The sequence below is a fragment of the Ctenocephalides felis genome, unplaced genomic scaffold (genome assembly GCF_003426905.1).
Source record: "Ctenocephalides felis isolate EL2017-DRISC unplaced genomic scaffold, ASM342690v1 CF-g0.4_SCAFFOLD_03571, whole genome shotgun sequence".
Classification (NCBI taxonomy): domain Eukaryota; kingdom Metazoa; phylum Arthropoda; class Insecta; order Siphonaptera; family Pulicidae; genus Ctenocephalides; species Ctenocephalides felis.
This window is the reverse complement of record NW_020539725.1, coordinates 38,812,053-38,825,685: the sequence shown is the minus strand read 5'-3', so window position 1 is coordinate 38,825,685 and position 13,633 is coordinate 38,812,053. Positions and strand designations below refer to the sequence as shown.

Below are 13,633 nucleotides of genomic sequence, written 5' to 3'. Positions count from 1 at the left end.
AAATCCAGAAGCATAATTCGTGAGTTGCTCCCAATATGAAACGATAAAAAAGCTGATATATTCTTATCATTTTACGGAAACAAATTATTAACAGAATTCACAAATTATAATAGTATAAAGCACAACTTACTTGTATGGCGCTAGTTTTCTGGTAGAGACTTACTCTGGTACAGGAACCCACACTGAAAAAAATATCATTTTAGTAATTAATTTATAATAATAATAAATAATAATAATTTATATAGTAGATACCTTTTGGAAAATACAATGCAAAATGTATTATAGAATGTGTATCAAAATTATTGCAAGATTATCGATCATAAAATTAGCTCCAAAGCTAAAATTGGAAAACCTTAGAATCAATTTTCATTTCACATCAAAAAGATTATGAAGTGAATTTAATTTCGCTCATAACATATCTATCAAATATTTAAAATCAAACTGTTCCAAATTAATGTATTCGATATATGAAATTATGTTCTATGTTAAATGTTATATTCAAATCTGAAGTACTACAGCTTATTTAAGATAAGATTTTCCATATTTCATAATTGTTAATGCATATCTAGTAGTAGCATTAATGAACATAGACTAAGCGTTATAGATAAAAATATTAAACGTGTCAGAAGAAACAAAAAACAGATATTTGAAATTATCGATATGTAAATAAATATAGGTAGAAGAGAAGTGTATCGACCAGATAGAAAGAGCGTTAGTAAATACGTTATGTGCTACGAGGAATAATTTATTTAAGAAGAATCGTAGCAATTCCCAGAGTTTGATTTTCTAATCTATTTTTGGTGAGATTTGGCGAAATTGCTTTTTATTTACACCAAATTTTCGTTATAGTAAACTCTTAAATTTTTTCATTTTCATTTTGTTGTATAGCTCAATACAAATTTTATTCCATCATTTTCTAATTTTCCTTGTTTATTCCCTTGGCATGGTAATTTCATAAATTGCCATGCATGATAGAATTGTACACAACTTTCTTATAATAAGTTTATTATTATTTATTTCTAAAAAATATTGGCTTAGTTGTAGCTTTACAATTATTATTATTTTTTAGTTCTCAAGATTCAATTACATTCTATTTTATAAAATACAAAAAATATTTGATGATTATGAATGACGATATGTTATGTTATGATTTATCAAAGTCGTTTTTAATTTAGTTACAAATTGAGGTGTATGAACTGAAATATTAATTACAATACATAAGTGTATTTTAATTTCGCATATGTTACTTTAAGACCGAAAAGTGTCTGATGCCCTAATATTTCGGATATAATTATATTACCGGACATTCGGATATAATTATATAACTTAAGTTGGATTTGTTTCGGACATAGCGGGCGTTAGTCGATTAAAATAAATAATTTAAGACATTTATATAATGGAAATTGATTGTAAAAAAAGCAATTCTATAAATACAAAAGCATAAGAACTGCAAAAAAATGTAATATTTTAATAATTGGATGATTTTTTTGCCATCTAAGGCAAAAATATAAGCCGTTCGATCGCTTGTAAATTTTACAATCCAACATTTATTGGTAATTTGTTTTAATCATTGTTTTATTGACATTTATTTATTGGTAAATTAGTTGACAATTTATAGCAAAAAAGTTACACTGATATTTCAATAGACTTATTGTCTCAATTTCGGCCTACAATTTGAGATTTGTATGCATATTCATAGAAACTTTGATCTTTTAAAAATCTGATGAAGGTGCTGTGGAATTGATGGTCACTCAATTATTTTAACCTGATAGTAGATTAAAAAATTGTACTCCTAGACTAGTAATCCCCAACGTGGGGGCATGCCCCACAGAAAAATCCATTTTTAAATTCAGAGGGGGGAGGCAAATTAAAAAATTACACGACTTCAACCCACTTGCTTTGGGTGATTTGAATGTAATTTGTAAATACTGTTAAAAATTCGTTAAATATATTATGATCGATGTTTAGTTAAAGTGAGCACAGGATGCATCTGCAAATCATATAATTTTTCCATATATTCCATAGCTTAGGTAAATACGCATCCCTTTTTAGGTGTAATGCAAACTTTCTCAATATTACGGATTATAGAAAAATTCCAAATTCTGTATGTATTAGTCTGTATATTTATAAATTGCCATCCCTTCCAGACAGCGGTATAATAATTTTTACATTATATTTTTAAATTTAGAATTTTTAGAATTCAGTAAGTTGCGAGACTAAGAGCATCTTAAGAAAATCAGCTCGCACAAGTTACTCAAACATTTATTAAAATTTATAGTTCTATGTCTATTGTCGCACAGTGCACACAATCGTTTAAAAGTGCAGTAATTAATTTTCTTATACGCTAACACCTACATCATAGGTTCATATTTGTGTATTTTTATAGCCTTACGTATGCCTATACGTTGCATTCTATACTACACGCCTTACATCTATACCATACGCTATATTTATCATTACCTATCCCTACATTATATAACTATCTATATTCTATATATCCTATTACCTACAATTTTTCTTACACGCTATTTGTACCCTTACCGGGAATCGAACCCGGGTCCGCCGCGTGACACGCTACGACCTTAACCACTACACCAACATAACGCTACAATCAACCGTCTTATTCCGCGTGTCGTCGTAGTATTAATTATCTAATTAATTAGAACATGACCCGCGGTAACAACAGTGGTAGGGTAGTGGCTAAGGTACGCGACTGCCACGCGGAGGTCCCGGGTTCAATTCCCGGTGTAGACAATAGATAGGTAGAGGTAATAAAAAATACATAGGGCGTAAGGTAAACCTATATAATATAGGTGAATATATAAATTAGACAGTAGTATTTATAAGAAGTAAAAGGTATATAGGTATATAATAAGTTAATGACGGTATAGGTATCTCACGGTATGATGGATAATAGATATCTATCTATGATATACAATAATATAGTATAGTATGATAGGTAATAGGTTATCTATCATATTAGGTTAAGTCTTATAAAGTATTGTAATAAATCTTGAGTGCTTTTATATCATAATAAATACCTGTAGGTACAAATACAACACAAATATTACTAAAATAAATATAATTAATGTAATTGAAGAATATAAATTATGTACTCAATGATTCCCTCATACTTGTACAATTTAATGTATAGACTAGCTGTATATAATAGAGTTAATTATATAAGAAGTCAATATATTATATTTGTGAGTTCTTATCGAAATATATCAAATTTTTTGAACCGGTTTATGAACCGGATTTTAAATTTTAGCGTTCCGGCAAAAAAAATATTGGCACAACACCACTGGTTATGACTAAAACAGAGTTTACCCATTGGTATCTTTTTTGTGCTGAAGAATTATTTTTAAATTAAAAATATTACATTGATACCTTATACCACAATAAGCTAATTTTCCGCCTGTAATAACAATTTTTTTCATGGTGATACGTGAGATGCTAATTTTGTTTTATCTATTTAGTGTGTAACAACATATTAGATATTATATTTACTGTACTAATACTTTATGTATTTTACTTGTTCATAGATTGCTCTATTAATTTTATTTGTTTTTGTGTTTAAAGATCTCATTGACTTAGTTTATATTAATTTATAGACACATATTTCTATACAATCATGTATAACTATCTCAAGATATAAATACATAAACTTAAATTTAATACTAACTACTAGATATTTTACTTATAAAAAAATTTCTGAACATGGAAAAAACTAATATATGTTCTATTGGTACTATAATGTATATATTGTATTTTTAATCATATTAAATGGCCTTAATTTGAAATAATAGTGAAACATGTTTCTGTTTAAAAAAAACTATTTCACAAATAAAAAAATGTTTAGGATACATGGGCAAACTTAGGATATATGATACTTAGAATATCAACGACAAAAAATGGTCATTTTCAAAATTGGCAAATTTAGAAATTGTACGATGCGAAAAATTGTATGATCTGTAAAACGTTTTCGAAAATTAACTACACGGTTCGACAGCAAAAAATCACTGATAACGATAATAAAAAGAAATTTTAAATTTTTTGCATTTTTAGAGGGTGGTGATGAATTCATATAAAGTTAGCACCGAATTTTGCCCCCTATTTATCTTCGGAACAAGAAAAGCAAAAAAATGTTTGATCACACCAATCGATAGCAAAAAATAGTTGATAAATCAGGTCATATCAGTGTTGCCTATTTTTACCATCGCGGTGTTAAGTTTATGGACGCTATAATTACTATCTTTGAAGTCGATGGAGAGAACTCTACTGGTTGTGAAAGTGAAAAGAAATTGGATATATAAATAGGAAAGTAATTTCTACACTTCTACACAACGCCATCAATAGAAGAACAAAATGTCTAAAAGACCATAGCAAGGATAAATGTAGATGCTAAAGGGTTTACTCTAGAGCAAAGAAAATACAAGTGGCGCTAAAGAAGTTTTAGAGACAACTGTAAATAAAAGAAGATGAACAAGAAAATACAATATGAAGTTCTCTCGTCATAGACCTGCCTTGAGAAGATTGAAACGTCAATATAACATTATCTTTTCAATTGTTAAACTAAGAAGATCTCACTGGAGTTCTTCTTAGGAATCGATCTCAAATATTGTCAATTTAGCTTATAGGAATCCTTATGAATTTCTGATTGCTGAATAAAACAGAGTTAAAAAAAACTGCCTTAGGACAGAGCAACTGTCTAATAACAAAATCGATGTCCCCATTTATATTGATTATACTAGCAGATCTTCTCATGAATAGTTATCACTTCAACAAACAAAAATTCATTGTATCATTTCATTACTAGCTCTAGGTCCATTAATTTAACCTCGTACCGAATACATGGTTATTGTAAAGCGTCTAATCGCGTATGTGACGGATCCTCACGATTATTTACTGGTCAGAATTTCAGTTCGCTCGTGCGAATAAATCGAACGATTGCGATACAGGTCTTTGCGTATCGGTTATCTAATATTCTCTATTCCTGAGCTTATACACGGATGCTTGAATTGATCGAATGTTGTTACATAATATTGAAACATGTTGATTTACGGTAGTCTATAAATATTTGAAAATACTGATCAATTGGCGATCCCATCTAATACGTTGTAATAGATAGGTATACCCATGATACATTTACGGTTCGATTTTTAATGAGAAATGTGGGCTTTGGGATTCGAAATCTGCTTAGATAAATTAGAATATTGCAAATAGGAATATCGCAAATTATTAATTTTTATTTTTACTGCTATTTTTATAATAAGGAAAGATAAAATCAAAAAATTTGAAATAGTTAACAGACGCGTTCAAAATTGACACAACGTTATGCTAATCCGAGATAATTGCTATTTAATGGTACATCAAAAATATTTTTTTAAAAATATTTTTTTAATCAGGATTATTGATTTTTAGTAATTTTTTTTTTATAATTCGATTATGTTACAATATATATTTATCAATTTTTTCGCTTAAAGCCTTTTATAAAATTCAGTTCAATTTTCTTCACAATTAAGTTAGTAAAAATTATCACTTGTTTCAACCAGTCATAAAGTTTGCTTCCATATTTTTGCCAAATTTTCGTACGATTAAAATTATCGAGTAAAATTGATAGATGAAATTGAAATGATTGATGTAGTAATCTATTTAAACTCGCTTTTAGAATCTTGCATTTAAAAACTGTTTCATTCATTCAGAAATTTCTGATGAAACAAGGTTATCTCTGTGAAAATTATAACACAATTTATTTGAAAAACAGCTAAAACATGTTTCTACAATGATGAATTAGCTGAAAGTTTACTGAACAAGTCAAATAATTACTTGTTTCACATGTACTATTTTTTGTGATGTATTAGGTTTGGTATTCACAAATATAATTGCTCAAAATTAAATTGGATCTTTGTGCTCCGTCCTATCCTATATCATGGGTAGTTGTAGTTTTATTTCCAAGTAGGTGCAAAGATTACATTTAATTTCATCCTATACTTTTCTAAAATCTCGGACAATTCGGGACAAAAGATTGAATTCGTTTAGAAAAACCCGGGGCACAAGGTAGAAATCCGAGATAGCTCCGGCCAAATCGAATCGTATGGTCAACCTTAATAAAATGCATAAAAAATGTTTCATAGTACATGCGGATTTATATCAAAACTTGTATATAAAACACAAGTTAATATACTGGTCGTTAATTATACAAAATTAATCATAAGTTGTTACTCAATTGTTCATTTGTTGGGTTAGGTGCTCTAATGCTCTCGACTTTCGAAGTCAAATCGTTTTATATCATATGTGAGTACAATATTTTTGACAATGGACTACTAATCTGATATTTTATCCTCGAGATTTTTGGTAAAACCAAGAAAAACAGTAAAAAGTTTAAGTAATCACTCCGAAACAATGTCTCACAGGATTTGTCATATCCGACTTCCCTAAACTGGTACTAAATCTCTTAAGATGTGAGAATATTCGCTTGAGATTTTTTATTAATACAAAGATTTGGGTCGAAAGAAGTGATATTTTTCTCGTCTCACATCCAGTTTTAGGACTTTCCAGGTATATAATGTCTCAAAATAATGCTATTTTGTTTTCTATATTCTGTATACAATGATGTTTGTCCGTAAATGAGCTTTTTCAATGGTATACAACCAGCTAAAATATTTAGTATTATATTATAACTTTTACACAATTATGATTTAATAATTGTTTAAAGTAATAGTATGCTAATCTAACTACCTGATGTATAAATATTTCTCGAAAAGAAAATAATAAAATAATGTCGGGTATTATTTTGTGAAAAATGTTATACACGAAGATTTGTTCTTATTACATATATAAGATTCACTGCATTATTTTCATATAAAAATAAACATATTCAAAGAATTTTATATTTTCTCTTCAAATATAATTACAAAAATAATTTTGATTCCTAAGTTTTTTGTCAATTTAAACTTTGTATGCATATTGAAATGCATAAAATAGTAATTATTATAATAAAATGAACAAAAACGTTTCTATTTGTAAACTATTTCCGAAGTCTTAATAAATCGTTAGATATGTTAACAACACAATAGAGAACACATTTTTGTCAAGTATTATGTTTCAAAGTTGTCGGAGTTGTGGAGTTGTTAAGTGGATATAACTCCTCTCTGATCGGAGTCAAATCCTAGCCGATCCGGCTTCGGATATGATAAGCCCACATCTATGATCAACCATTACTTCCACCAATAATTTGATAAATTTGTTCTTCAAATTCTTCCTTGATGTAAAAATTTATTCACCAGTTGATATAAATAAATACCTCTCCATGCATTCGTGTAGTGCAGATGTATATATTTTCCTTGCACGCGTGCAATACAAAGCATAATAATAATAATAATATCGTCTGTAAGGTTTTACGATCAGCACGCAGTTGTGACATGTTCGGTCATAAAATTTATTTAAATGTTTGCAATAAATTGTATTCACAATATACCCTTCATACCAATAGTAGTAAATCTCGAGATAATTGGTAAACATCAAACGAACTTCCATTGCAATATGAAATGTTACATTATAGTCGACTTGTAATCAAATCGTATGTTATTTCTTCAACGAGAACAGTTTTGATTAATCGTAATTGTTTGTTTAATATGATCTGTATCAGTTTATAAATATTTTTTGCGGTGATTCAGTAACCCAGTGCCGCTTGTAGGTACTTTAATTAGGGCGCTAATTCTTTAAGAATTCTGACAGTTACATGGATAATCTATCATGTATTAGATATATTAATCTTGGATATTAATGATATTCAAACAATGTAACGTGAGTTCCAATAATATGATTACCACTTTAGCTTTTCTTATTATGAAGTCAACACTGAGATGTCCGGAGAGTAAATGATTTGATTGATCACATGCAACTAAATTAAAGAATATAAATTACAAATCTGACAAGATTCTGATTGACAACTTTAAAATTAATTGGTAGTATTATTATATTCTTCCGCTCCATAATCTTGAATATCGAAAAATTTATCACATTCTAAATAAATTAACCTTTTTTTACCTTTAAAAAGCGAGGAAAAGGGTTTTCTCCATGTATCTTTGTGTGTATCTCTAACTATATGAGATCTTAAGACCGCGACACTTTGACAAACTTTAACACTTTTATTAGTAATTAGTTCGCATAGTAAGTTAAAGTTTGATTATTAACTTCCCGAAGGAGAAGTTTATGTTTTCATAAAAAAATCCGATTCGCTAATATTATGTTTTCTCGACGTTTCAAGCCATTCTGAATCGATTGAGACCAAATTTGGAAAAAGTATGTGTGTGTGTGCGTGTGCATCAACAGATTTCGTAAAAACGACTGGACCGATTTCAAAAATTTAAAAGCCATTCTACGTATCTCGATGAGGATTATCGTTTCCCAGTTTTGTGCGACGATCGGCCGAGCCGTTTCTTTGTAATTTGGAAAAAAGTGTTAAACCTTTCGTCCACAATTAAGCTCATACTATCGAACCGATTTTAACAAATCAAAAACTGTTCAAAAGATATTAGTTGGGAATGAGACTAATTAGTTTTAGGTGAAAGTTTACAGAGCCGTCTTTTTGTAATTACCTGTTGAAAAAAAATTGAAACGATTTTCATGGAACTTTTTTTGGCGATATATATCATGGTCTTATAGAACTTACTGAAATATAACGGCCTTTACGACAAGTAGTTTAATTTTAAAAATTCATCAAAGTTTGAGAATTTGAGTAGTTCTTTTCACATTTGTTAAAATTAGAAGTAGACGATTTACTTGATATAACGATAAATGCTTGGTTTTTGAATTTGTCTAACAATTAAAGTCCTACAAAAAACTGTCTCAATTATTAAAATTATTGATTTTTGAAAATTTGCTTTTAAAAAATACTCCGACCGGGTTGACGTGTTTGATTTCCAATAATGTGTAATAAATCCACTTCGAATACTTTAACTACTCATAAATTAATTTATCTATCATGAATTAAGTCGATTATTTACACAAATCGGGAAGTTCATGTAACTTGCCTCAAGGCAAAATACCAATACCAACTAGTTTTGTTAAAGCTATTTTTGGATAATTTTATGGAACGAAAATGATAAAGTGAATGATATTATTCACAAAAGTCATTCCAATTGGATTTGGAATGACTACTACGCGGATATCAAAATATCACCATGACTAACTTAAGAGTCTTACAAATCAATAATGATATCTTCAAAAAAATATTATCGTAGAACTCTAATTTCTATTTATCTAAATGGTTATATGTTATTATAGGCAATATTATTCTATACTCCGCGATGGCTGTGGAAGTCCTGGGAAGGCGGCAAGATAAACGCATTGATGATGGATTTGGATGTGGGTATTTGCAGCGAAATTGAAAAGAAGCAAAAGAAAAAGCTTTTACTAGACTATTTATGGGACAATCTGAGGTACCATAACTGGTGGGCATATCGTTATTACATTTGCGAACTACTATCTCTGATAAACGTAGTAGGTAAGTAACGAAGATAGATTATTTTATAACATTATTCTAACACACACACACACACAAACTTTATACTTTACTCATTCACGTCCACACTTTGCCGTGATTTTATTTTAAGTTAAAAGGTTGAACAAAGATGTGTATTTGTTACATTTAGTTTAACGTTACTACTATCTGTTCAACAATTTACCTATTCAACAATTTGTCTACGTATTTACCTATCAACTTGCTAATCAATCTACCATTTTACCGGCTTACCAATTTACCTGTCAATCTATTTATCTACCGACCTGTTTACCAATACACCATTTTACCTGTCAACCAATTTACCTGCTTTCCAATTTACCTGTCGTCCGGTTCTAGATGTCTACCAATTAACCTGTTGAACAATTTACCTGTTTAACAATTTGTCTACTAATTTATCTATCAACCTGTCTATCAATCTACCATTTTACCGACCTACAAATTTACCTGTCATCCCGTTCAACATGTCTACTAATCAACCTGTTAACTTGTTTATTTATCTATTTGTTTGTCTATCTACCAGCTCTCCTCTCTACCATTTTACATATCATCCAATTTACCTGTCAACCAGTTTACCTATATAAATTCTCTAATTCACCCTATTTATTTTCGCATTATAAAAAATAATGCTCAAATTGATTATACATTTTAGTTAGAAAACGTTTGTATGTGAAAAAGAAAAGGGCTGGTTTTAGGGTTTTCCAGGTAATTATTGGATTTTGTCTCGCCGTAAGAACCATTCTTGGACTTCAACAATCATTTTAAAATAAGAATTGAACAAATTGGTCCAGGCGTTGTTGAGTTATGCGCTTACCAACACATTTTGCGATTCATTTTCATATAATAGATCAATTGGCAGTTTTAGAATTTTTAATTATTGATTGATGAATAGACTAATTTTGAATATCTTTCCAGGTCAGATGTTTTTGATGAACCGTTTTTTCGACGGCGAATTCATGTCATTTGGACTTGATGTCATAAAGCACCTCGAGTCTGATCAAGAAGAGCGAATGGATCCAATGATCTATATTTTCCCCCGAATGACAAAATGCACATTCTTCAAATTTGGTGTGAGCGGAGAAGTTGAAAAACACGATGCCATCTGTATTCTTCCCCTAAACGTAGTCAACGAAAAAATTTACGTTTTCTTATGGTTTTGGTTTATTATTCTGTCAATCCTAACATTTCTTACATTAATCTATCGAGTAGTGATAATATTTTCTCCAAGAATGAGAGTTTATTTGCTCCGCATGAGGTTTAGACTGATCAAACGTGATGCCGTAGAAGTCATCGTGAGGAGGTCGAAAATGGGAGACTGGTTTCTCCTGTACATGTTAGGAGAGAACGTTGATTCGGTGATATTTCGAGATGTTATGCAAGAGTTGGCAATCAGATTAGGCCAAGATCAACATCACCACGTGCCTGGTGTCAAAGGAGAGATCCAGGAAGCGTGACCAGAGCCAATCCCGCGTCCAGCTTGGAGGGACGCGGAGGCTGGAAAGACTAATTTTAAAAATGTTTGAGAAACGTATGGTTAACTCTATTATTGTACAACCGTAGACAACTTTTACAAAAAATATTTTGTACAGTCAAAATGTATAAAAGAAGGATGCATCATGCATCTGATACATTGATAGAGTTTGCACTAAACATATACTGTCATATATGAAAAATGTGCCAAAATGTGGAGTATTTGGATATAAAGTGCCATAGTAAAATTATGCAAATATACGATGTATGTATAAGTCCATTTATCCATGAACCAATTTTATATGAAATACCTTTTTCATATAATCATGAATTATGAAAAATAAATCAAATTTAACGATGACGGATTACAAGGTGACGAACGAATCATACAAAATTGACAAAATTGAGTACACATTCACGCCTTTTTTATATTTCTAATTGATTACAATTATTAATAAGCGCGTAATATATATTTAGGTCCAAAAAATAGCAACAAGTGCATTATATATTGTGCCTATTTAAAAAAACGAAGGCGTATAAGCAAATCAATATTTAGAAAAGTTAACAAAATACTGCCAAATTTCAAATATTGTAAATTATAAAAATAGTTTGATGACGAAATAATGAGAAGTATTTATAAGTTTATATAATATTAAATATGGTCTCAAATTTATATAATATTTAAATAATTAGTCAATATGTTAATGTAATTAATAAGAATTATGGAAACAATTGTCAATGAATGCTAATTTGTGTTATTATTATCTTACATTAATGAAAAATTAAAAACAATCCGGTTTTCTATAGCAATGAATATAGATTTTCAATATAAAAATCAACTTATTAGTTGGAAAACCCTATTGTTATGTATTGTCCCCGAACTATTTCTAATATTTTTTTGAAACAATTAAACTGTTTTAGCTAAATTGCTAATCAAGTACAATTAGTGATTGATATACTTTTAAATTAAAAATCTAGAACAATTCTACTTTATAGAATAAAAATAGAACCACAATAGAGAGTTATTTGTAGGAAATCTGAAATGACAGCATAATTTCAATACAACGTTTATAATTGGATTAATCAATTTGAATCTAATATTTATATTGTCAATTAAATAATATAATCAAATTAGCATTCACTATATAAAATAGTATTAATTAGAAAATGATTAAGATATGATTTTTGATAAAAAGTTAAATTTAAAGACAATACTAGAATTAAGTTTATTGTTAAGGAGTAGAAACGGAATATTGGAAATAAATTTAGCATATTAAAATATATCGAAATGTATGTTGAGTGTGTATCTAGTTATACTTATAAAGAATCTATGTCGATAACCAAAGAAATAAATATTTTAAAATATGATTTTGTCGATTTATTAAAAAAACTTTTACTTTCTGGTAAATGTATGCCATATCTTTTTTTGTTTATCTATATGATATGCGCACTATAAAATGCAAGTCTATTGTAATATTGCCATGGATAATAAATAATAAATAAATAAATATATAAATAATGAAAGATGATCATATAATCCAATAATGAATGGAACATTGATTTATGTCATTGGAAATATATGCAACAAATTCTGGAAATTTGTTCAACTAAATTTTAATAATATTGAATTTGCTGAAACCATTATTCTAATTATTCTTTTATTATTATTAAATTGCGCCACACAGATTATGGAATTTAATTAACTATATATTGTTTATATAATTTGATGTCAAACAATAAATTATCATTTTCTATGACATTTTAGTGAAAGGTAACGTGGAAAAAGACGAACAAATCTGTCAAATGTGATAATTGAAAAATACAATTCATAAACCCCAGGCTATGAAAAATTGTATATCAAAAGTTCAATTATAATTTCAATTAACGTGTATATGCTATCCTGTTTTTGAGGCAAATATTAGTTAGATACAGAAATTATAAAACAAGGAAAATAAATGTTACCATTCTGCATATGACAAAAACTCCCTATGGCAAATTGAACTTACTTTATATAAAAATAATTATTTAATTAAATTTAAGATATATATATATATATATATATATATATATACATATACATACATTATAATTTTCAGGCATGGCAACAAAACTTAATATATATTAGGTAGATAACGATCAAACCTATTGAAGCTAAATTTAAATATACAGGTATTCATATTTACTTAAGTGGAATGAATAGCTTATAGATCCTATTAAAAAACAATAACCAATTAATAAACTACGCAATAAAAAATAATTGAATGAAAAATATAATACAGATTAATCTAAAGAAAAATCCTATCCCCTTTACTCCTGATAATGGACTATAAGTCCTTTTTTGTATTGCATTAATATTATTAAATGCCAGTGTTTTTTCTATAGAAAGCAGATAATCTTCATTTGATAACATTTCATGTTTTTTAAAAGTAATCTCAACATCTTAATTGACTTTAGTAGTTTTATGTCACATCCATCTAAATCTATTTTGGTTTTGGTGTTCTCAGGTTCTATTTCGACAATTGTTCATCAAGAAAAGATCATTTGTGTTGGCTCAGACATTTTAAGTATTTCTGACAATTTCCCCTCATTCTCCTAGGAGTGCTCATTAATCGTTGAGCCATCAAATGAATTACAAAG

The 13,633-nt window shown here is 28.7% G+C and overlaps 1 protein-coding gene across 1 annotated transcript in view; it reads left to right on the top strand.

The window, feature by feature from the left end:
• The window catches only part of LOC113384851 (innexin shaking-B), a 37,256-nt gene extending 26,276 nt beyond the window's left edge, over positions 1-10,980 (top strand). Inside the window, exons 2-3 of the mRNA XM_026622618.1 lie at positions 9,292-9,511; positions 10,442-10,980. Of these exons, the coding sequence (XP_026478403.1) occupies positions 9,292-9,511; positions 10,442-10,980 (759 nt within the window). The remainder of the gene's footprint in view (positions 1-9,291; positions 9,512-10,441) is intronic.
• The last annotated feature ends 2,653 nt before the right edge of the window (positions 10,981-13,633 follow it).